This window comes from Coregonus lavaretus, assembly GCF_964263955.1.
Source record: "Coregonus lavaretus genome assembly, chromosome: 37".
Taxonomy (NCBI): Eukaryota; Metazoa; Chordata; class Actinopteri; order Salmoniformes; family Salmonidae; genus Coregonus; species Coregonus lavaretus.
In genome coordinates this window covers 16,088,567-16,113,474 of record NC_140024.1, presented here as the reverse complement: position 1 = coordinate 16,113,474, position 24,908 = coordinate 16,088,567, and the positions used below count along the sequence as shown (strand labels likewise).

The following is a 24,908-nucleotide window of genomic DNA, read 5'->3' as shown; positions in this document are numbered from 1 at the left end:
CACCAGATGCACACAGGAGGTCGTCACCAGGTTAGGGCGCTGCAGATAGAACAACCTCAAACTGTGGCCAAACTAGGTTCAAATATCTAAGCCATCAGACAATGGAGGGGACATGTCTTGCCAGCCATAATGCCATAGTGTGTGTGTACCTGCTGGTTATACAACATCTCACTTCCAGAGGTACTGTATCTTTAGCAATAGATAGCCCAGTGAGGTTCGCACATTCAGTTTACTACGGCTGCTGCTGGTCTTTTTATCTCCTGCTCCCCACATACCACGCTCAGTCAGACTAATTGGACATGTCAGGCCCTCTGATAGGCTATACCATGTGTTATGCCATTAGCTACCCACTAGTGAGAGGAGCACTGGAAAACAGTCCAATTCTGCCATAATACATAAACAGGTCATATGAGAGGCTAGGACACTTGATGAAGGGTTAAACAAACACACCAGCTCACCATCCATCTTGGTATACTGTTTTCCTCATCTGTTTTAGCTTTAGGTTCATATTTTCCTCAGATTGTTTGTCAGTAGGATAACTTGCAACAATAGCAACACACAGTACTGACAGACTCCAGCAGTGCATGGTGTGTACACAGATCATCATCTGACAGTCATAGGTTGATCAGTCCTGGGTTTTGAGTTATAAAGAAGACAAAATGGTTCAGACTCGATGAACTCAAAGTATGGTTTATTTAGTACACAAAATATCCTGTGAATTCTGATGGCATTACATGTGGGGCATTAAACATTGCCTCTGCACAAAGAGACTAACAGGGAAAACTCCAACCTATCCTTCCTTTGTGACTGGCAGACAGGCCTGCCAGTGTGGATGAAACTTCTGTATAAGAACACTTCAAACGTAAATGGAGTTCGGTGTTATCAATAGCAACCCTAAAAATCATAACGACAAACCAAACTCTGCTTAAGGCATTAAACATATTTTCACACTTCACATTGGTACATCATTCCCTTCCATGAAACACAGCCTTTTCTTTCTGCTGGCTTTGCTTCTGTTACGGAGATGAACAGAGAAGCAGGCAGTTACTCGTTATGGTTGAGCTCCTGCTTGGGGGAATCTGCCTCGGCTTCACTCGTACTCTCTCTACTTTCTCTAGCTGTATTTTTGGGGCCTGTATTTGGTCTGGGCCTCCGGTTGCTTGGACCTGGCCTCCTGCCTCCCCTCTGGCTCTTGGCCAGCTCAGCCTGCAGATCGTGGCCGTTCAGGGAGAGCCCCTCCAGGGCGGCCAGGGCCTGGTCTGCAGCCTGTGGGTCCAAGTAGTCCAGGAAGGCCCGATGCTGAGCACCCTGCCAGGTGAGACGGATGGGGGCTGCCTCCCTCTCCCGGAGAGCAGTCTTCAGCTCGCTGACACGCAGCCCGGCAGGGATGCCCCCCAGGTACACTGTGGTCACGGTCAGGGGTGGCCTGCGCTCACGGGGCTCGCCATCTTCCTCCCTGCCCTCTTGCCTGACCCCATCCCTGTCCCCCTCTCTTCCCCTCCCCCTGCCCCCCTCCCGGCCTCCTCCTCTGCCTCTCCCCCTGCTTCCATCTCTGCCTTCACCTCTGCCCCCCTCACGGAAGCCCCCATTGCGGAATCCCCTGACCCTCCTACCCCCTTCTCTGCCTCCCTCCTGGCCTCCCTCCCCATCACCATCCCTACCTCCCTCTCTGTCCCCCTCCCGCCTCACTCTTGGTGGGCGTCGTCTGGGTTTCTGCTCAGTCTCCTCTCTGGACTCCCCATTGGGGTCCCTCTCAGAGTCCTCTTGGGTGTTCCGTCTAGGCCTGCGCCTGGGCTCACGCCGGGGTCTATCACCCTCTGACCTGGGCTCCCTGTCCCTCCGGGGCTCCCTCCTGGCCCTCTCCCTGGGCTCCGGGGGAGGGTGGGTCCCCAGGGTCACGTCCTTCCCTTGCTCCTCCTCCAAGGCCCGGAGCTTCTTCAGCACGGGGATCTTCTCCAGCATCTCAGCGTTCAGCTGCAGGTACACAACAGGACAGGCTCAGGACCACTAAGGTCATATCACAGCAGGGCTGCTCAAGGTCAGCAAAGGCACTGGGTTAAGGGAAGCCCAGCTCTGGGTCATGCCAAGAAGAATGGGGTTTAGTAAAGTCATGGGTTATAAACGGCATCAAGAAAGCTGCTGTTTGGTGCCTGCTCATGCAGTTGTAGGTGAACATGCAAATGTTCAGTGCATGCTAGATTGCCGATGAACTACACCAACACCCATGCATGACTAGACTACTCAACAAACCTCAAAGGGCACAACAATCAACACAACAGTACTCCATAACAACACATCCATGCTTACAGTACTATACAGTCCATGAATGCAGAGGAAACAGACTGACGGGGTGTTCAGGAGCACTGATAACTTCTCTGACCGTATCATCTTTATTGTGGGGGGATATTCCACTTCCCTGGAAAGCTATATAAAGACAGCTCTCTGATTTCCCAGGGCAGAGCGTGTCTGCTAAGGCTTTGATGGCGGCTGCTCCTGTACAGGATATAATGGGCTATTGTTTTTACTTTGGCCCCGGTGCCCTCTCTTTAACTGGGCCCAGCACAGCCAGGCTGGCCCGGTGGAGAGGCCTTTGATGATCAGACATAGCCTTCCTGTCTACGAGGTCAGTGTGGGTCCTCAGGACGGGCATGGCCGTCTTAAGGGACCCCAGAGGTAGTGTGTGCGCGTGTGTGTAATGGTTATACTTCTACAGCTAGGTGAGCAAACAAAGCTCAAGCAACACGGTTTGAGGTGCAGCCAAAAGTCACTGGAAAACTACAGAAGATGGGCGCAACTTTGGGCTCATTTTGAAAGCGGTTTTCTAGCTCAAATCATTTAGGTTTCAGCCATTCAGCAACACACAGCAACTAATAGCAGTCGTATTAGTAAAAGCAGCAGTTGTAGCTTGCAGCAACAGTAGTTAGAACAACTGCATAAGCAATGGAATGAATCATATTGAGCAACAGTAAAACGGGTGAGATTTAGTGTTGTACCTTAGTCCAGATGATGCCCTGTGGCTTGGGGCGTTGGCAGTCTGTCTTGATAACTCTGGTCGGGGTGAGGATGTAGTCCACAGTGAGGTCATGGCTCTCAATCAGATCCTCTGGGATGTCCAGCACCTGCATAAATTCACAGACATCAAGCACAGAAACATATAGCAAAATCATAGGAATATGGAGCATGAAGCAACACTTATCCAGGTTAAGACCAAACACTGTGTGTGACTTCATGTTGTGGGATAACCAACAAGCTAACCTGGCAGTCATGGACGATGGTAACCACCACAGTAGATTCCGTCACAGCCCCCATGCAGAGCATCATGGCATACTCCATGTCCGCAAAGCCCTCTCCTTTACCTATTCGGTAACCTGAGGAGAAAAGAGAGATGAGATTAATCCTAACAGTATACGTGTTGGTGCTGAGCTGGAACTTTCCTGGACCAGGGTAGGTGACCACAGCCCATAGAGTTATTTTCTCTGGCTCTCACCTTTCTCAGACACGGCCACAGAGCCAACCACCAGAAGATCCACCTGAACCTTGGCATCCAGACCCACAGGGACACTGAACTCCTTCACTCCCTGCAGAGAATAAAGAAAGAAAGAAAGAAAGAAAGAAAGAAAGAAAGAAAGAAAGAAAGAAAGAAAGAAAGAAAGAAAGAAAGAAAGAAAGAAAGAAAGAAAGAAAGAAAGAAAGAAAGAAAGAAAGAAAGAACAGGTGCTCCAGATCACAAGAAACATTGGATTCAAAAACTTTTACATTTGAAACCCCACACACCAACTAGTCTGGGAACAAAGCATTTGGTCTTCTATGGTGGATTCACCAAGTTGTATAGTGAGAGGGACAGCATGTTCATTGGGATAATGAATGGGATGTGGTGAATGAAGGAGGTAAAATTAGATGGCTCAGTTGGTAGAGCATGGCGCATGCAATGCCAGGGTTGTGGGTTCGTTTTCCACGGGGGGCCAATATGAAAAATGTATGCACTCACTAACTGTAAGTCGCTCTGGATAAGAATTTTTGCTAAATGACTAAAATGTCAAATGTAATGTGCACAGGGGCTGGATGGAGAGGGATGGATAGTGCTGTGTAGGGGTGGGTGTTGGGTGAGAAGTAGTGCTGAGCGATTACTGCTTTTTGAGGTTGGTTCAGTTTGATTTAGGTTTCGATTATTTTTTTCAACATTAAATGCACTATGCATTATGTGGGTTGAATGCTGTAACACAGACTAAAACAACTAATAAAAGTCCCATGATGGTAGTGACTGCTTATCACTTATTAACCAGCAGTTTATCACATTACTTTAATAAAAATATTTCTGACAAAATTACTATTTCAGTAGTTCTTCCAAGTAAATAAACCATACTTTATGACTGTTGAATAATACCTCACGAAGCAACTGCTCTCTATGTATTCCCTCTTGATCACGCATTCTTCTATCTCTTACGTAGCAGGCGTAAAAGAAACAGACCGGACAAGTAGCAGCACAATGGATTATGGTCATTGAATTTAATTATCAAGTTTTCTGCACTAAACTATTTAGGACAACTCCCTGCTACATCGCACAGTTAGGGCATGATCTGATGTATCTCTAGAGAAACTGCCACGCAATGTGAGTCTTGAGCTCACATTAAAAAAACATACAAAATGGAATTCAAATAATTGAACCGAAGTCAATTAGTTGTTTAAAAAACAAAAAAAGAACCGACATTTAATTGAATCGCTCAGCACTAGTGAGAAGGGACTGACTCACCTGGGAGGTGGAGCACACTCTCAGTTCTTCTTTACTTGCTCCCTCAGGCGGGACAATCTTATTGAAGAGTCCTGTGCGAAGGCGAGGGGTCGGCACCAGCAGGGTTTTCCTCGCCTAGAAGCAAGAGGCCAGAGTTTAGTAAGCTAAGAGAATATAACCATAGACAGATGAGCTAAGGGCGTCTAATACAAATAACCTAATTCCAGCACTCCATGGTTATGATCTGGTGATGGAGACTCAACACTACTGAACCAATGACCCAGGCTCATGGTGGCCTGTAACCCAGGGATACCTGCAGCACGGCCAGCCTCGCCCCCTCCAGCGGCTTGTCAGGGTCCACCTTCACCTCGTCAGTTTCATTGAATACCTGCAGCTCCGACACCTTGGCGCAGGCTGTGTGGGCACCCTGGGGGCAGAGAGGGGGAGAGGGGGTAAGGAGAGAGGATGTGAGGGCTCACTTACATCCAGGGTGATGTAGCGTGCCTGCTGCTGGGGTCGGTCCAGGTTCACTTTGACTGTCTGGCTGGACTTGAACTCCTGCAGGGCTGAGAGACGGTCACAGGCCGGGACCGCACCCTGACCGCACAGACAACCACACACAGCAAGACAAGCACGCACCCCCCCCCCCCCCCACACACACACACAAAGGGTTCAAAAGCATATGTACACCACTGTTAGCCTACTGGTCAAAAATAGGATTTCCTAAAATAGACATTTTACAACAGAGATTTTTTCAAAGACAAAAGTACTATGATAGCTACTAGCTTACAATATGATATAGAAAATAAGGTAGCTAGGCTACCTATAGCCTGAAGACCCGAAGTTGAATTGCATAGAATTGTACTTCGGCAGAAATGAGCGTTTGGATCAGGAAAGTTTACTCTCACGACCTCTACATGCCAGAATGCTGAAAAAAATTATACTGGTTGTCTGTTTGGTTGGTCCTTTTGCAGGTAGGAATGTGAGACAAAACATCTACTGAGTAGCGTTATCAACCCGACCTTCCGTATGCTAATCATCTGTATATCGTTTGTATTTCCTGTTTTTATTTTCAATACTGATGCAATTTGCACATGACAAACACTTGCACAATATGGCCGAGCCTAACCGAACGACACACACTTACAGCTAATTGTGAGGAAACGTGCATTGGTTGACTGAAGGTATGGCAAATAAATCTGGCAGCACAACCAATTGGCAAACGTACTGCAAATTGAGAAATTATGTGACTAAACTGAATAAAAGAAGAAACTATACTATGAAACAAAGATAAATGATACAAATAATGATAGTAAAAAGCTTTGGAGCACCTTAAATGAAATTCTGGGAAAAAAGGCAAACTCAGCTCCATCATTCATTGAATCAGAAGGCTCATTCATCACAAAACCCACTGTTATTGCCAACTACTTTAATGATTTTTCATTGGCAAAATTTGCAAACTTAGGCATGACATGCCAGTAACAAACACTGACACTACACATTCAAGTATAACTGACCAAATTATGAAAGACAAGCATTGTAATTTTGAATTCTGTAAAGTGAGTGTGGAAGTGGTGAAAAAAGTATTGTTGTCTATCAACAATGACAAGCCACTGGGGTCTGACAACTTGGATGGAAAATTACTGAGGATAATAGCGGACAATATTGCCACATCTTCAATCTAAGCCTATTAGAAAGTGTGCGCCCTCAGGCCTGGAGGGAAGCAAAAGTCATTCATCTACCCAAGAATAGTAAAGCCCCCTTTACTGGCTCAAATAGCCAACCAATCAGCCTGTTACCAACCCTTACTAAACTTTTGGAAAAAATTGTGTTTGACCGGATACAATGCTATTTTACAGTAAACTAATTGACAACAGATTTTTAGCACGCTTATAGGGAAAGACATTCAATAAGCACAGCACTTACACAAATGACTTGATGATTGGCTGAGAGAAATTGATGATAAAAAGATTATGGTGGCTGTTTTGTTAGACTTCAGTGCGGCTTTTGACATTATCGAGCATAGTTTGCTGCTGGAAAAATGTATGTGTTATGGCTCTACTCCCCCTGCTATATTGTGGATAAAGAGTTACCTGTCTAACAGATCACAGACGGTGTTCTTTAATGGAAGCCTCTCCAACATAATCCAGGTAGAATCAGGAATTCCCCAGGGCAGCTGTCTAGGCCCCTTACTTTTTTCAATCTTTACTAACGACATGCCACTAGCTTTGAGTAAAGCCAGTGTGTCTATGTACGCGGATGACTCAACACTATACACGTCAGCTACTACAGCGACTGAAATGACTGCAACACTTAACAAAGAGCTGCAGTTAGTTTCAGAACGGGTGGCAAGGAATAAGTTAGTCCTAAATGTTTTTTTAATGTTTATTTTTTATTTATTTAACCTTTATTTAACTAGGCAAGTCAGTTAAGAACAAATTATTATTTACAATGACGGCCTACACCAGCCAAACCCGGACAATGCTGGGCCAATTGTGTGCCGCCCTATGGGACTCCCAATCACGGCCGGTTGTGATACAGCCTGGAATCGAACCAGGGGGTCTGTAGTGACGCCTCAAGCACTGAGATGCAGTGCCTTAGACCGCTAGGCCACTCGGGAGCATATTTCAAAAACTAAAAACATTATATTTGGGACAAATCATTCACTAAACCCCAACCAAATATTGTAATGAATAATGTGGAAATTGAGCAAGTTGAGGTGACTAAACTGCTTGGAGTAACTCTGGATTGTAAACTGTCATGGTCAAAACATGTTGATACAACAGTTGCTAAGATGGGGAGAAGTTTGTCCACAATAAAGGGCTGCTCTACCTTCATAACAACACTATCAAAAAGGCAGGTCCTACAGGCCCTAGTTTTGTCGCACCTGGACTACTGTTCAGTCGTGTGGTCAGGTGCCACAAAGAGGGACTTAGGAAAATTACAATTGGCTCAGAACAGGGCAGCGCGGCTGGCCCTTAAATGTAGACGGAGAGCTAACATTAACACCATGCATGTCAATCTCTCATGGCTCAAAGTGGAGGAGAGATTGACTTCAACACTACTTGTTTTTGTAAAAAGTGTTGACAAGCTGAACGCACCGAGCTGTCTGTTTAAACTACTAGCACACAGCTTGGACACCCATGCATACCCCACAAGACATGCCACCAGAGGTCTCTTCACAATCCCCAAGTCCAGAACAGACTATGGGAGGCACACAGTCCTACATAGAGCCATGACTACATGGAACTCTATTCCACATCAGGTAACTGATGCAAGCTGCAAAATCTGATTTAAAAAAACAGATTAAAATACACCTTATGGAACAGCGGGTACTGTGAAGAGACACACACAGGTACAGATACGCATACACCTACATTGTAATATTGTTGTATGGTGGTATTATACATGTTGTATTGTATGTATATATATATAGTGGTGTAATAATGTTTCATGATGTACTGTTTTATATTTTGTTTTATGTGTGATGCAAGTACCTTAATGTGTTTGGACCCCCGGAAGAGTATCTGCTGCCTTGGCAGCAGCTAATGGGGATCCCTAACAAATACAAATACATGTGGTAACATTCGGCTATTGTTTACATATTGTGCATCAAGTGCAATGTGTCAGATTGAAAATACAAGTAATAGAACCTACTGGTGACACAACAAGTCGGGTAAACAACACTTTCCTGTTGATACCCTAGCTCCACCTCCTACAGCCAAAAGGACCAACAGCGTGTACAACCGGTAAGGTGTAAATATGATTTTATTCAACATGACTTGTAGAGACTACTGAGTCTTTTTTACAGCTTCTTCTTTCAAACTGATGTCATGGTGTAACCATGGTAACAGTATGATGTTTCGGTAAGGCTAGCTAGTTACATTTATTAGTGTAGACCAGTGGCTGTGGAGAGTGCACAATTAACGTTTGACAAGACTTTTCAAAATGGCTATATGGGACCAGCACATGCAAAATACAAATTTAAACTACACAGACAAACAAGAGGGTGCAAACTTATTAAGAGGGCTATGTTTAGGAATAGTTCAATCAAAATGCAGTACATTGAACCTCCAGAAATGCCCTACCTTAAAATTGGGGATTCTGTTGTGCACAGGCCTTGGAAAGTTTGCAAGATTCTTAGCTTCAATGTAATCCCAAACTTTCTCTCGGATGTCCCATTTCGTGGCCCCTAAACAGAAAACAATTAACATGCTTGATGAAATGGCAGTTTTGAAGAAGGGGTAATGTAAATCGCAACTTCATTACGGCAACTGCTAGGCTACCATCCATTGGCATGCGTTAGCATTAGTGACTTTACGCCAAACACGCAGCAATAATTTACCGGGATTAATCGTAATAACGGCCTCCATTGTCCTCTCGTCAAAAATGCAGAAAATTCTCACAAATCACTGACGATTAGTCAAACTATCACAAAGTAACCACAGTTTGATTTGCGCACGTGGGAGTTCTGTAACATTGTAGCAACAGCTGCTTGTCAGGGTTGTTTTTTTTCTGTATGGTAGCTCGGTGAGACCAAACCTTACACCGTCAAAAGCAAACGTGGGGTGCATTCATTAAGCCAATTCTGTTACAAAACGTTTCTTAAACGAAAGCAACAACTACCAACGGGGGGGACATACCTGGATTTGTCCAATAGAAACGCTCGTTTTAGAACTTTTGCAACTCTTTGGACAAACGATTGCAGCTGTCGATTCTCCGTTGACAAATCGCACACTGCACACAGTGCCTGGGACATTTATTTAGCCAATCAGATAGGTGTAGTTAAATATTTTATTACTAAGCAGAAGGACAATCGTCAAATCAGTCACACACTTAATTATTTTATGGCTTTAATGGACTTAATGGACATATAATAAAAACAGGCTACATGATAACAGTAATGTTACATAACAATTGATATATATAAAAAAAGAAAAAAAAAGAAGAGTAAACCATTACAGAAAATCTGGAATATTAAAATGGTCAGAATAAGATAACAAATAAGGAAAAGGCAAAAATGCAGTGTAACAGCATTATGCAAAGAAATACTCATATAACCTAATAGCAGACTGTTTGGCATCACTGGAGCAGAGGGCAACAACATGGACAGTCCTAGAACAGCTTTTGACATAGTCAGTGGGCTAAAGTATTTAAGTAAAAATACTTGAAAGTACTACTTAAGTAGTTTTTTGGGGTATGTGTACTTTAGTTTACTATTTATATTTTTGACAACTTTTACTTTTACTTCACTACATTCCTAAATAAAATAATGTACTTTTTACTCCATACATTTTCCCTGACACCCAAAAGTACTCTTTACATTTGAATGCTTAGCAGGACATGAAAATGGTCCAATTCACGCACTTATCAAGAGAACACCCTGGTCATCCCTACTGCCTCTGATCTGGTGGACTCACTGAACACAGATGCTTCATTTGTATGATGTCTGAGTGTTGGAGTGTGCCCCTGGCTATCCGTCTGTTTTGCTTAATATAAGGAATTCGAAATTATGTATACTTTTTCTTTTACTTTTGATACTTAAGTATATTTTAGCAATTACATTTACTTTTGATACTTAAGTATATTTAAAACCACATACTTTTAGACTTAAACTCAAGTAGTATTTTACTGGGTGACTTTCACTTTTACTTGAGTCATTTTCTATGAAGGTATCTTTACTTTTACTCAAGTATGACAATTGAGTACTTTTTGCACTACTGGACACAGTGAACATTCATTTCTACAGGTCATTGTGTGTGTCTTTGTGTCCAGCAGTCTGCAGTATTTTGGGGAAGTCTTCTGTCCAGAACTGGGCTCTCTTCTTCTCTGAGACACTGCCCAGCCCGAGGTTGGCCTGGATCAGTAGACACTCTTCTTCTGTGGTGAATGTCGGCCAATCAAACATACTCTCTCCATTAGGGTTACTACAGGAACAGAGGGAGAGACAAAGGAGACAGACAACAACAACCTATTGGCATCATATGAGTGGGTGCACTTATAACTACTTACTTTTACATATGTACACTACCACTACTACCAAGTCACTTGGCTCTGTCATATCCTCACATGGCCTTTCCTATCATTGCTACGCTGACGATACACAACTAATCTTCTCCTTTCCCCCTTCTGATAACCAGGTGGCGAATCGCATCTCTGCATGTCTGGCAGACATATCAGTATGGATGACGGATCACCACCTCAAGCTGAACCCTGGCAAGACGGAGCTGCTCTTCCTCCCGGGGAAGGACTGCCCGTTCCATGATCTCGCCATCACGGTAGACAACTCCGCTGTGTCCTCCTCCCAGAGTGCGAAGAGCCTAGGCGTGACCCTGGACAACACCCTGTCGTTCTCCGCCAACATCAAGGCGGTGACCCGCTCCTGCAGGTTCATGCTCTACAACATTCGGAGAGTGCGACCCTGCCTTACACAGGAAGCGGCGCAGGTCCTGGTCCAGGCACTTGTCATCTCCCGTCTGGACTACTGCAACTCGCTGTTGGCTGGGCTCCCTGCCTGTGCCATTAAACCCCTACAACTCATCCAGAATGCCGCAGCCCGTCTGGTGTTCAACCTTCCCAAGTTCTCTCACGTCACCCCCCTCCTCCGCACACTCCACTGGCTTCCAATTGAAGCTCGCATCCGCTACAAGACCATGGTGCTTGCCTTTGGAGCAGTGAGGGGAACGGCACCCCTGTACCTTCAGGCTCTGATCAGTCCCTACACCCAAACGAGGACATTGCGTTCATCCACCTCTGGCCTGCTGGCTCCCCTTCCTCTGCGGAAGCACAGCTCCCGCTCAGCCCAGTCAAAACTGTTCGCTGCTCTGGCACCCCAATGGTGGAACAAGCTCCCTCACGACGCCAGGACAGCGGAGTCACTCACCACCTTCCGGAGACATTTGAAACCCCACCTCTTTAAGGAATACCTGGGATAGGCTAAAGTATTCCTTCTAACCCCCCCCCCCCCCCCCCCCCCAAATTGTAAAGTGGTTATCCCACTGGCTATAGGGTGAACGCACCAATTTGTGAGTCGCTCTGGCTAAGAGCGTCTGCTAAATTACGTTAATGTGCCCTTGAGCAAGGCACTTAACCCTAATTGCTCCTGTAAGTCGCTCTGGTTAAGAGCGTCTGCTAAATGACTAAAATGTAAATGTACTATGACCGAATGCAATTGGTGGTTGATCTCCTATTATGGACTATATTGAGTATCCACTATAAGTAGATGTATAAAGCATACTTGGTATACAGTAGTAAATATGTTTGCATACAGTAGGGAGTCTTAAACTGTCCTTTGTATAATATGAACTGAGGAACTATGTTCTGTAACTTATTTAGAAATCAATGTATTCAGAGAAAACTCTGAACTTCTGGCGGAATGAAAACTTGATTACATCATGACAGAAATCTGGTTCTTGTTACATGTCATATCTGTGTTGAAGCTTCTCCAACTAAATACACCCAGAGAGAGAGCGACAGAGAGAAAGAGAGAGAGAGAGTATGAGAAAAAATAGGGGGAGAGAGACAGAGAGAAAGAGAGTGAGAAGAGATAAAGAAAGAAAGAGAGCGAGAAAGAGAAAGAGGACAAGGAAGGGATCTCTCACCCTGTTCTGGCAAAGTTAGTCCAGTATTTCATCATGGTCCTGCTAAGCTGTCGTTCCTCCTCTGTCGTGTTATCTATGAGTGGAAAACGTTTTTAGTTTCCATCGTTTCCAAGAAAAGCTGCAGAGATACAGTACAGGCTCAGCAGAATGATCTTGTCCAAAATATAATCTCTCTCAGTCTTTTGTCATTTAACAGTATTAACATCTGATTATGTTTATTTCACAGTAACTTATGACTCCTGTTATTGTTATCGACAGTTCCTCCAGAATTTGAAATGAAAACAAGGTTTTCAAATATATTTAGCCTACAATTACTCCAGAATAATAAACATTTTCTACCTAACATCACTATGTCATCCGTCCAAAAGGGGGCGCCAAACACAAAGCCAACCTCATCAAAGTGGTCTGCTTTAACAAAGACTGGCCTGCTGGTATTGAACATGGAGGGGCGCTGCTGGAACTCATAGTAGTATATCAAGCAACCAGAATCTTGCATAGACAGAGAGAGAGATACATTACACTCATATCTGTGAATACCAACACAACATGTCTGTCATCAACTACAACATGTCTCAATCATTTAGATATTAGTTAAAGTATGTCTTAAAATAATTTCTTCATAATAATTATTAAATAATGTATTCCAGGAGGTTTCTAAAGAAAAATCAGGCATCTGATTGGTATAGTTCCCAGTGGATTCCTCACCTCTACACCCCCTGGCTCCCTGGATCCCTGGGATCACAATCAGTAGATCTCCCATAAGCTCCAAGAAGGCATCTCTGATCCCAACAGGGTCCTTCATGTCACCAAAGTACTCCTCTACGATGATCCCCAGGGCGGAGTCTGGCAGACGCTACCAGGGAGATACAAGGTTTAAAAGACAGCTCATGGACCAGACTGCTAGATCATTATATTATAAAGCTGCCACCAGGGTTGGGGAGTAACTGATTACATGGAATCTGATTACAAAAAAACTGTAACAAGTGGATTTTTATTATAATATACTGTGTATATATATATACAGTACCAGTCAAAAGTTTGGACACACCTACTCATTCAAAGGTTTTTCTTTATTTTTACTATTTTCTACGTCGTAGAATAATAGTGAAGACATCAAAACTATGAAATAACACATATGGAATCATGTAGTAACCAAAAAAGTGTTAAACAAATCAAAATATATTTTATATTTGAGATTCTTCAAAGTAGCCACCCTTTGCCTTGATGACAGCTTTGCACACTCTTGGCATTCTCTCAACCAGCTTCATGAGGAATGCTTTTCCAACAGTCTTGAAGGAGTTCCCACATGTGCTGAGCACTTGTTGGCTGCTTTTCCTTCACTCTGCAGTCCAACTCATCCCAAACCATCTCAATTGGGTTGAGGTCGGGTGATTGTGGAGGCCAGGTCATCTGATGCAGCACTCCATCACTCTCCTTGGTCAAATAGCCCTTTCACAGCCTGGAGGTGTGTTTTGGGTCATTGTCCTGTTGAAAAACAAATGATAGTCCCACTAAGCACAAACCAGATGGGATGCCGTATCGCTGCAGAATGCTGTGGTAGCCATACTGGTTAAGTGTGCCTTGAATTCTAAATATATCACAGACAGTGTCACCAGCAAAGCACCACCACACCATCACACCTCCTCCACCATGCTTCATGGTGGGAACCACACATGCGGAGATCATCCGTTCACCTACTCTGCGTCTCACAAAGACACAGCGGTTGGAACCAAAAAATCTCACATTTGGACTCATCAGACCAAAGGACAGATTTCCACCGGTCTAATGTCCATTACTCATGCTTCTTGGCCCAAGCAAGTCTCTTCTTCTTATTGGTGTCCTTTAGTAGTGGTATCTTTGCAGCAATTTGACAATGAAGGCCTGATTCATGCAGGCTCCTCTGAACAGTTGATGTTGATATGTGTCTGTTACTTGAACTCTGTGAAGCATTTATTTGGGCTGCAATCTGAGGTGCAGTTAACTCTAATGAACCTATCCTCTGCAGCAGAGGTAACTCTGGGTCTTCCTTTCCTGTGGTGGTCCTCATGACCGTTTCATCATAGCGCTTGATGGTTTTTGCGACTGTACTTGAAGAAACTTTAAAAGTTCTTGAAACTTTCCGGATTGACTGACCTTCATGTCTTAAAGTAATGACGGACTGTCATATCTCTTTGCTTATTTGAGCTGTTCTTGCCATAATATGGACTTGGTCTTTTACCAAATAGGGCTATCTTCTGTATACCACCCCTACCTTGTCACAACACAACTGATTGGCTCAAACGCATTAAGAAGGAAAGAAATTCCACAAATTAATTTTTAACAAGGCACACCTCTTAATTGAAATGCATTCCAGGTGACTACCTCATGAAACTGGTTGAGAGAATGCCAAGAGTGTGCAAAGCTGTCATCAAGGCAAAGGGTGGCTACTTAATGAATCTCAAATATATTTAACACTTTTTTGGTTACTACATGATTCCATATGTGTTATTTCATAGTTTTGATGTCTTCACGATTATTCTTTAATGTAGAAAATAGTAAAAATAAAGAAAAACCCCGGAATGATTAGGTGTGTCGAAACCTTTGACTGGTACTGTATATATATGTTTTTATATATTTTATACATTTGTCTAAAATAACATCATCATCACTACTGCATACAGAGCACAGGAGGCTGCTGAGGGGAGGACAACTCATAATAATGGCTGGAACGGAGCAAATGGAATGGCATCAAACACATGGAAAACGTGTTTGATGTATTGGATACCATTCCACCCATTCCGCTCCAGCCATTACCACAAGCCCATCCTCCCCAATTGAAGTGCCACCAACTTCCTGTGATACATAGTGATATTGTTGTGGAAAGTTACTAATAAGCTAATGAAAAGTAATTTCTCTTTCACACACACACACACACAAACATCCAAGATGATTGAATTCAGATGGACTAGAACACACACACACACACACACACACACACACACACACACACACACATGCACACAGGCCGACGCACAAAAACTACAGGCTCTCCTAGGCTGAACATGTAATGATTGTACTAATAATGACTTGTATTAAATGGGTAACTATTGACTGTGACCTATGATAACCAACTAATAACCAGGCTTATGAGACCTTAAGAACACATCCTTGTTTAAACTATAATAACCAGCATAATCCTAAAAATACTAACACTTAGTCACAAAAGTAACATATATGCTGAGACAGAAGAGCAAATTGGCTGAAATAGGCAGAAAGCAATATAAACGTGATGACAGATGATTAATATGCAATTCCCTGACATTGGTGGTTCTCAGAGAATGTATCTCTTCACATATATTTCCCAGAGCATACAGACTTGTTTTGTAGATCATTTAGAATACTCAATTTTTCCTTATCATGCAGCTGCAAGACTTGTCTTCGTCTTATTCGACAAATCCCATTCTTCAGCCTGCCTATTATCAGACAGCAAGATTGCTTTGTTTCTATGATACATTTTATGTACAAACGCCATTCATATTTTGCATACAACCTACCCACCGTTCTATATTAACCAATCAAGTAGCAGTCTTGTGTGACAATCAAAGGAGGAACTCTCTAGGACCTCCTCTTAAATCTACAGGTTTATAATTGTCAGTGTAGCTGTAGGTGGGTGTGGTGGTGGAATCAGGCGCAGGACGCACAAAGTAAGTCCAAAAGACTTTAGTTGTTTGCAAACACAACACAGCACGAAAACAAATGCCCTGAGGCGAGAAACTCCGCACGCAGGCGAAATAAAGCGGGCGCACAAAATACGCGCAACAAAATACTCCAATACACAGAAATGGAGCGCAGCTCAACCGAGCAAACTGTATATATAATAGCTAAACGCACGACAGTGAAAAACAATCGCACACAACACTAGACAAACACAACGAGAACTTATAGGACACTAATTACACTAAACGATAACAGGTGTAACAACAATCAGACAAAAGCAAACGAACATAGAAACATGCAACGGTGGCAGCTAGTATTCCGGAGACGACGAACGCCGAAGCCTGCCCGAGCAAGGAAGAGAGGCAGCCTCGGCCGAAACCGTGACAGTACCCCCCCCTTGACGCGCGGCTCCAGACGTGCGCCGACTCCGGCCTCGGGGACGACCAGGAGGACGCGGAGCAGGGTGCGTCGGGTGCCCACGATGGAATTCCGTCAGGAGAGACGGGTCCAAAATGTCTCTCCTCGGCACCCAGCACCGTTCCTCCGGGCCGTACCCCTCCCACTCCACTAGATATTGGAGACCCCCCATCCGACGTCTCGAATCCAAGATGGACCGCACGGAGTACGCCAGTGCCCCCTCGATGTCCAATGGGGGCGGAGGAGTCTCCCTGATTTCACTTTCTTGGAGTGGGCCAGCTACCACCGGCCTGAGAAGAGACACATGGAACGAGGGGTTAATACTCTTATACTCAACAGGTAGTTGTAATTTGTAAATAATATTTATTTGTAACACACCTCGTTCAACCTTCTCAGGACTTTAAATGGCCCTACAAACCGCCGACCCAGTTTCCGACAGGGCAGGCGGAGGGGTAGGTTTCTGGTAGAGAGCCAGACTCGATCACCAGGTGCGTACACCGGTCCCTCACTGCGGTGGAGATCGGCGCTCGCCTTATGACGTCGGAGGGCCCGCTGCAGGTGGACGTGTGCAGCGTTCCATGTCTCCTCCGAGCGCCGCGCCCACTCATCCACCGCAGGAGCCTCGATCTGGCTCTGCTGCCAAGGTGCCAGAACCGGCTGGTAACCTAACACACATTGAAAAGGGGTTAGGTTAGTGGAGGAATGGCGTAGGGAATTCTGGGCCATCTCGGCCCAGGGAACGTACCTTGCCCACTCCTCCGGCCGGTCCTGGCAGTATGTTCTAAGAAACCTACCCACATCCTGGTTCACGCGTTCCACCTGCCCATTACTCTCCGGGTGGTAACCCGAGGTGAGGCTCACCGAGACCCCCAACCGCTCCATAAAAGCTCTCCATACTCTGGAGGTAAATTGGGGACCTCGATCAGACACAATATCCTCGGGTACCCCGTAGTGTCGGAACACATGGGTGAATAGTGCTTTGGCGGTTTGCAGGGCAGTAGGAAGGCCCGGCATAGGGAGCAAACGACAGGCCTTAGAAAACCGGTCCACAACGACCAGTATAGTGGTATTCCCCTGTGAAGGAGGAAGGTCAGTGAGGAAATCCACCGAGAGGTGAGACCATGGTCGTTGTGGAACGGGCAGGGGTAGTAACTTACCCCTAGGCAGATGTCTAGGCGCCTTACACTGGGCGCACACCGAGCAGGAGGAAACATAAACCCTCACATCCCTCGCCAACGTGGGCCACCAGTACTTGGTACTAAGACAGTGCACTGTCCGGCCGATACCAGGGTGTCCAGAGGAGGGTGACGTGTGAGCCCAATAGATCAATCGATCCCGAACCTCGAGCGGAACGTACTTCCGACCCTCCGGGCATTGAGGTGGACTAGGGTCGGTGCGTAACGCCCGCTCGAGTTCAGCATCGACCTCCCACACTACCGGTGCCACCAGACAAGACTCCGGCAGTATGGGAGTGGGCTCCACGGACCTCTCCTCCGTGTCATACCGCCGAGACAGTGCGTCTGCCCTACCGTTCTGTGACCCAGGGATGTACGTGATCTTAAATGTGAACCGGGTCAAAAACATATTCCACCTCGCCTGGCGAGGGTTCAGTCTCCTCGCTGCCCGGATGTACTCCAGGTTACGGTGGTCCGTCAAAATGAGGAAAGGGTGTTGAGCCCCCTCAAGCCAGTGCCTCCACACCTTTAGGGCCTGTACCACGGCTAACAGCTCCCTGTCCCCCACGTCATAGTTTCGCTCCGCCGGACTGAGCTTCTTGGAATAAAAAGCACAGGGGCGGAGTTTGGGTGGCGCGCCGGACCGTTGCGACAGCACGGCTCCTATACCGGCCTCTGACGCGTCCACCTCTACCTGAAATGGCAAAGAGGGATCCGGATGCGCCAGCACCGGAGCCGAGGTAAACAGGTCCTTCAGCCTCCCAAACGGCCTGTCCGCCTCGGCTGACCACTGCAGACGCACCGGACCCCCCTTCAAAAGAGACGTTATGGGAGCTGCCACCTGTCCAAAACCCCGGATAAACCTCCGGTAATAATTCGCAAACCCCAAAAACTGCTGCACCTCCTTCACAGTAGTTGGCGTTTGCCAATTACGCACGGCTGACACCCGGTCTACCTCCATCTTCACCCCTGACGCAGACAACTGATAACCCAAAAATGAGACCGACTCCTGGAAGAACAGACACTTCTCTGCCTTGACATACAGGTCGTGCTCCAACAGTCTCCGCAACACTCGGCGCACCAGGGCCACATGCTCGACTCGGGTGGGCGAGTGCACGAGAATGTCATCGATGTACACGACCACCCCCTGCCCCTGCATGTCCCTGAAGATCTCATCCACGAATGATTGGAAAACTGAAGGAGCGTTCATCAACCCGTATGGCATGACAAGATACTCGTAATGGCCCGAGGTGGTACTAAAGGCTGTCTTCCATTCATCGCCCCCCTAATGCGCACCAAGTTGTACGCGCTCCTGAGATCTAATTTAGTGAAGAAACGCGCCCCGTGCAATGACTCCGTCATGGTCGCAATCAGCGGGAGTGGATAACTGTACTTCACCGTGATCTGATTGAGACCACGGTAATCAATGCACGGGCGTAATCCTCCATCCTTTTTCTTCACAAAAAAGAAACTCGAGGACGCAGGGGAAGTGGAGGGCCGTATGTATCCTTGTCTCAGAGATTCGTCTATGTACGTCTCCATAGCTCTCTTCTCCTCCTGAGACAGAGGATACACATGGCTCCGTGGGAGCGCAGCTCCTGCCTGGAGGTCTATCGCACAATCTCCCTGCCTATGGGGAGGCAACCGCGTCGCCCTCGACTTACTGAACACAATAGCCAAATCCCCATACTCAGGGGGAACGTGCAATGCGGGCACCTGGTTTGGACTCTCCACCGAGGTAGCCCCTACGGAAACGCCTAAACATCGACCCACACACTGGGCAGACCACTCCATCAGAGCCCTCTCCTGCCACGAAATAGATGGGTTATGGGTACTCAACCAGGGCATGCCCAGCACCACCGGATACGCAGGCGAGTCGATCAGAAATAGCTGGATCATCTCCTGATGACCCCCCTGCGCACACATCCTAAGTGGCGCAGTGACCTCCCTGATCAAGCCCGCACCCACGGACGGCTATCTAGGGCATGAACGGGGAAGGGAACGTCAACAGGGAGAAGGGGAATCCCTAAGGCTAAACAAAACTTCTTATCAATAAAATTCCCAGCCGCGCCTGAATCTACCAGCGCCTTATGCTGGGAATGAGGTGCTACCTGTGGAAAACGCACAGATATACAGAAATGTGCAACAGAGAGCTCTGGGTGAGTGGGGCGTCTACTCACCTGGAAGGACTCCCCAGTGCGGGACCTGTCGTCCTCTCCCCGAGGAGGCCATCCCCAGCACCTAGCCGCGGTGTGTCCTCCCCGACCACAGTTGGTGCAGGAGATGGACCCCCTCGTAAGCCGACCCCTCCTCTCTCTAGCGCCAGCGCCCCCGAGCTCCATGGGGCACGGCTCGGAGGCGCTGGAGGGTGAAATGGACGGACCCCCCTCGGGACGTCCGCGGGTAGCTAGCAGGGTATCCAGCCTGATGGACATGTCGACCAACTGGTCGAACGAGAGGCTGGTGTCCCTACAGGCCAGCTCCCTACGGACGTCCTCGCGTAGACTACATCGGTAGTGATCGATGAGAGCCCGCTCATTCCACCCTGCATCCGCCGCTAGGGTACGGAACTCCAAGGCGAACTCCTGGGCACTCCTCTTCCCCTGCCTGAGGCAGACCAGACGCTCCCCCGCCGCTTTCCCCTCCGGGGGATGGTCAAACACCGCCCTGAAGCGGCGGGAGAACTCGTCGTAGGTGATGGTGTTAGCGTCGATTCTCCTCCACTCTGCGTTGGCCCATTCCAACGCCTTCCCGGAAAGGCAGGAGATCAGGGCGGACACGCTCTCGTGTCCCGAGGGCGCCGGGTGCACGGTGGCCAGGTAAAGCTCCACCTGGAGAAGGAAACCCTGACACCCGGCCGCGGTCCCATCGTAGGCCCTCGGGAATGGGCTGACTTGGGTTCCGGAGCGGGAATGGGCTGACTTGCCGATGGTGCGGGCAGGGAGGATGGCGGTGGAGGAGTCCCTCGGGTCTCCCAGCCTCGGATGGTGGTGATCACCTCCTGCAGTGCGGACCCCATCCGCAGGATCTGGTCATTCTGTTCGCGGACCCTGTCCTCCAACGTCGCCTGTGCTGCTGCGGCTCCTGCTGATTCCATTGAGTATGGTGTGTGATTCTGTCAGTGTAGCTGTAGGTGGGTGTGGTGGTGGAATCAGGCGCAGGACGCACAAAGTAAGTCCAAAAGACTTTAGTTGTTTGCAAACACAACACAGCACAAAAACAAATGCCCTGAGGCGAGAAACTCCGCACGCAGGCGAAATAAAGCGGGCGCACAAAATACGCGCGACAAAATACTCCAATACACAGAAATGGAGCGCAGCTCAACCGAGCAAACTGTATATATAATAGCTAAACGCACGACAGTGAAAAACAATCACACACAACACTAGACAAACACAACGAGAACTTATAGGACACTAATTACACTAAACGATAACAGGTGTAACAACAATCAGACAAAAGCAAACGAACATAGAAACATGCAACGGTGGCAGCTAGTATTCCGGAGACGACGAACGCCGAAGCCTGCCCGAGCAAGGAAGAGAGGCAGCCTCGGCCGAAACCGTGACAATAATACTCTGTTATTTTCATCCCAGTGTGTATTTTCCTGCGTACATCATGGTACTAAAGAACTTGAAGTGAAGTTCCGATTGTTCTTTCACCAGCAAAAATATTGTAATCAGATTACAGATACTTTTTAAAAGCGAGATGATTACTTCATGGATTACTTTTACATTTAGAAAGAACGTTTGCGAAAAAAAATACATTATGACACCTTTCTGTTTTCTCAATGACATTCAACTCAGCATTGAAAAAAGGCGCAAGTTTAAGTTTGTTCCACCTGAGTGAGTCTGACTACAAGTCAGAGACCACTATGATGTCAGAGACCACTATGATGTCAGAGACCACTATGACGACACCAAATGTGTTTGATGGATCCTTTTCATCTTCTTCTAATGCCTCTTAAGGAGAAAGTAATCAAAAAGCAACTGAAAGTAATCAGATTACGTTACTGAGTTTGGGCAATCCAAAAGTTATGTAACTGATTACAATTTTGGACAGGTAACTAATTTAGTAACTCTAGTAGATTACATTTAGAAAGTAAACCTACCCAACCCTGTCTGCCACCATACTTTACTAACCACTTTCTGAAGCATTAATGCCAGTATCATCATCATGTTTTCACGGGTCATTCCAAGATCCCATCCAGGAAATAGGAAAAACTGGTGGAACACACAACAAGGTTCATGAAAAACAATGATAAAAGTACATTTACCTGTAAAATATATGACAGATAGTTTTCATATCTTCATGCAGGGACATACATACATGTGGGAGCATCCATCCATACTCATGGTTGTTGATCCCTATGATGCTGGGGAAGCCCAGGAAGCTCTTGGTCTGCAGGACTTCCTCCAGGTTGGTAGGGATGACTGTCCCATCCCTGTGCACAGACAGAACCATCTCCCCCTGTGGAGAGAGAGGATGGACCCCAGAATGGAAGTCACAAACAACAGCCATGTTGTTGCATTCAACAGCGCCATACAGTATAAGTTAGCTAAAGCAACAGCCTGGCATTCAGATACATACATCCCACATACTGTAGGGTGAGTGTGAGGTTCAGACCAAACCTACCAGTGCAGGTGTAGCAGCCTCTATGTCCTGTTGGCTGAGGGTACTGAGGCAGGTCATGAGCTCTGCAGAGTCATCACTGGGACAGCCTGCTCTCTGTGCCACCAGCTGGAGGAGGGAGAGATTGAAACCAGAGCATTTGAATTACAACACGTTACATTGTACCAGAATAATAAATACATAGTCATAAGACCACTGAAGGTTTTACCAGTTATTATATTGTATATTAACCAATGTATGGGACGCTTGAGACATGCTGTTATGATCAGCACACAGTGAAACAGCAGACCACCTGTGCAGCAGGTTTGGGGTCATCCTGGATGAAGACAGGGATGAGGGGTACTCCACTCTGACTGATGGCCTTGTGGAACAGTCCTGATGACAGAGGGGACATCATCTGGACAGACAGAACAATGGATCAGTGCCCAAGGTAAGCCTACATACAGACAGCCAGTGCATCTTTCTGTATCAGCAAGTATCTGTTTTCCTAGATATATAGGCACACATGTAAAAAGACGGCGACACCACCAGCAGACTCTCCGAAAATGGTGACAGATCCTGGGTCTCCACCGAAGCTGCTGATGGTCTCCTGCACCCAGCGCATGGCACACACCTGGTCCAGAATACCCACGTTCCCAGGGTACTGGCCATCCCCAGTGCTGGACAGTCAAGCAGATATGAGATCAGATATGCCAGGGTTGTGTTCAGTAGACACCAAACAGGAGAAAATGTTACTCACCCAAATTTGTGCATTGATCATATTGACCAAATGCAGTACCAATAGAAGTGTACCTGACGAACCCTGGGATACCCAGACGGTATTGGAGGATGACCACCACAACGTCCCCAAAGGCAGCCAATGAGGAGCCATCATAGAGTGAAGCCCCTCCCATGAGGAAGCCTCCACCATGGATCCAAATCATCACCTGCATATATACTTTTTTAGACTAGAACACCAAACCAAAGACATGTATGCTTGTCTACTCTGAGGTAGATATGGGTACATTCTCATGTCTCTCCTCACTGGTAGTTTCCTTGGGTCTCCAGGTTTGACTGGTGTGTAGATGTTCAGGTAAAGGCAGTCCTCTGAGGTGGTTAGGACAGGGAACCGACCTCCGTACAGGTTCCCCATCTGTCTAGTGTGGTTCATGTTCTGCAGACACCTATGTGTTAAGAGGACAAGAGAGGTGACATCCTCTTATACTATCAATAAAAACATGATTGGCAGAATGTTAATGTTTATCAGAATAAGCATGATTCAGAGTTCCCTATAAGACAGTGTAGGCTGTTTATCTGTCTGTCTCCCTGCCTGTCTCTCTCTAACAAATTACTGTTTAGGCTCATACAGAGGGGGGTAGGCCTTGGCGTCTCTCAGTCCCTGCCACACCCGAGGAGGCTGGGGGGCCTGGAACCTCAGGAGCCCGACAGGGGGCTCAGCGAAGGGGATCCCCAGATAGGCAGCCACATTCTTCTGGCTCTCTCTCACTCTGACCAGCCTGCCCTCCAGCAGACCATAACTAGTATGAAGCTGGAAGAGGCTCTCTCTGTCCCCTGGAAAATATTGAGATGTTATAGAAAAGGCATTGTAGTAGTCTGTCAACGGATGCATTAATTGGGAAAGGCGTGATTTACAACCATTTACAAGCATACCAAACTATAAAAAGTATATATAACGTCTTGTTTACAGCTAATCAATGTATTTCGTAGTTGCTAAGAAGTTAATTAAACAGGACATACATTCTTACCTGCGACCGTATGGAAACTCACAAACAGGCTCAGACTTATCCATGTGAGCAGGACTCTTCTGATATAATAATATAATATGCCATTTAGCAGACGCTTTTATCCAAAGCGACTTACAGTCATGCGTGCATACATTTTTTTTTTTTTTTTGTGTATGGGTGGTCCCGGGGATCGAACCCACTACCTTGGCGTTACAAGCGCCGTGCTCTACCAGCTGAGCTACAGAGGACCTTCTGCCCTGACCTATCATAGTGGTGCCAGAGAGATTCTCCATTCACATCTGTAGAATATCAAACCACATGAAGATCTATTTCAGCAGTCGCCGATTTACATAATCTCTTACATTAATGCAAATTGCCTCCATATCCAGTGGGTAACCAAATTTCAATACATCTGAGCGAAAAGTATGCCCTCCAGCAAATGGAATACGAACCGTATGGAGCTCCAATTCAGTTAAATGCCTTCCGTAGATCTGTGGGAGACTGAGGATTGAGCTGCTCTTTGTATCACAGGCTGGCATTGGAAACTCCAATAAAACCTGTTAAGGAATTTCTAAAAAGCCAGTCGAGTTGATTCAGTCGCGATCTAATGTCAAACAGCAGTTTGAAAGGGGGGAGTCCTCTGAAAGAACATCCTGGTTCGTTTTAATCTGATATAGCTGCCTGGACATGCACTTTGAAATTAGACGTCATGCTACCAACTCCACCTGTTTATCTTGGGTCTACATTTCTGCCAAGTTCAGAGTGTGCAGAACATCAATAATTATATGATATTAGCCAATCAACTATGAATACATTAAGTACAGTTTTTACATGAATTTTTCAAACTTTCTAATTTCAATATCTCCTTGGTCATGTGACCTACTGACCTCAAACAAGGTTCAGAATGTACACTCAGTGGGCCTACACATTGCAC

General features: G+C 46.3%; 2 protein-coding genes across 5 annotated transcripts; both read right to left on the bottom strand.

Moving 5' to 3' along the window:
• Window positions 1-674: 674 nt before the first annotated feature.
• LOC311111435 (methenyltetrahydrofolate synthase domain-containing protein-like) lies at window positions 675-9,250 on the bottom strand. Of its 2 annotated transcripts, none has more exons than XM_084154153.1 (8): window positions 9,075-9,250; window positions 8,818-8,921; window positions 5,213-5,326; window positions 4,751-4,864; window positions 3,488-3,578; window positions 3,256-3,368; window positions 2,994-3,119; window positions 675-1,974 (listed from the first exon to the last, which is right to left on the bottom strand). In XM_084154153.1, exons 1-8 carry the CDS (start codon window positions 9,100-9,102, stop codon window positions 1,045-1,047), a joined length of 1,620 nt encoding a protein of 539 aa, XP_084010279.1. In that variant the 5' UTR covers window positions 9,103-9,250; the 3' UTR covers window positions 675-1,044. The 2 variants fall into 2 exon arrangements, with proteins under 2 accessions (XP_084010279.1, XP_084010278.1); XM_084154152.1 differs by lacking the exon at window positions 5,213-5,326 and adding an exon at window positions 5,043-5,156.
• A 259-nt stretch (window positions 9,251-9,509) lies between these two features.
• On the bottom strand, window positions 9,510-24,630 carry LOC311111195 (fatty acyl-CoA hydrolase precursor, medium chain-like). 3 transcript variants are annotated; one of them, XM_084153894.1, is made up of 15 exons: window positions 24,427-24,628; window positions 24,224-24,273; window positions 23,996-24,051; window positions 23,597-23,801; window positions 23,275-23,413; window positions 23,043-23,176; window positions 22,756-22,909; window positions 22,543-22,647; window positions 22,254-22,358; window positions 21,948-22,088; window positions 21,761-21,841; window positions 13,036-13,183; window positions 12,670-12,819; window positions 12,331-12,403; window positions 9,510-10,656 (listed from the first exon to the last, which is right to left on the bottom strand). In XM_084153894.1, the coding sequence occupies exons 2-15, from the start codon at window positions 24,265-24,267 to the stop codon at window positions 10,473-10,475; spliced, it is 1,719 nt and encodes a 572-aa protein (XP_084010020.1). In that variant the 5' UTR covers window positions 24,268-24,273; window positions 24,427-24,628; the 3' UTR covers window positions 9,510-10,472. The 3 variants fall into 3 exon arrangements, with proteins under 3 accessions (XP_084010020.1, XP_084010021.1, XP_084010022.1); XM_084153895.1 differs by having other exon boundaries at window positions 23,052-23,176; XM_084153896.1 differs by lacking the exon at window positions 9,510-10,656 and having other exon boundaries at window positions 12,362-12,448; window positions 24,427-24,630.
• Window positions 24,631-24,908: the final 278 nt, after the last annotated feature.

What these genes read in the sequence shown, in the direction of transcription:
- LOC311111435 (XM_084154153.1), bottom strand. Translation starts at nt 9,102, where the DNA reads ATGGAGGCCGTTATTACGATTAATCCCG. An exon ending in ACAGAATCCCCAATTTTAAG is followed by an intron (nt 5,327 to 8,817) that starts GTAGGGCATTTC and finishes CTGTGCGGTCAG; the next exon opens with GGTGCGGTCCCGGCCTGTGA. An exon ending in CCATCGTCCATGACTGCCAG is followed by an intron (nt 3,120 to 3,255) that starts GTTAGCTTGTTG and finishes GAATTTATGCAG; the next exon opens with GTGCTGGACATCCCAGAGGA.
- LOC311111195 (XM_084153894.1), bottom strand. Translation starts at nt 24,267, where the DNA reads ATGGAGAATCTCTCTGGCACCACTATGATAGGTCAGGGCAGAAG. An exon ending in GTGTCGCCGTCTTTTTACAT is followed by an intron (nt 22,648 to 22,755) that starts GTGTGCCTATAT and finishes CTGTCTGTCCAG; the next exon opens with ATGATGTCCCCTCTGTCATC. An exon ending in GGGAGCCAGGGGGTGTAGAG is followed by an intron (nt 12,820 to 13,035) that starts GTGAGGAATCCA and finishes TGTCTATGCAAG; the next exon opens with ATTCTGGTTGCTTGATATAC.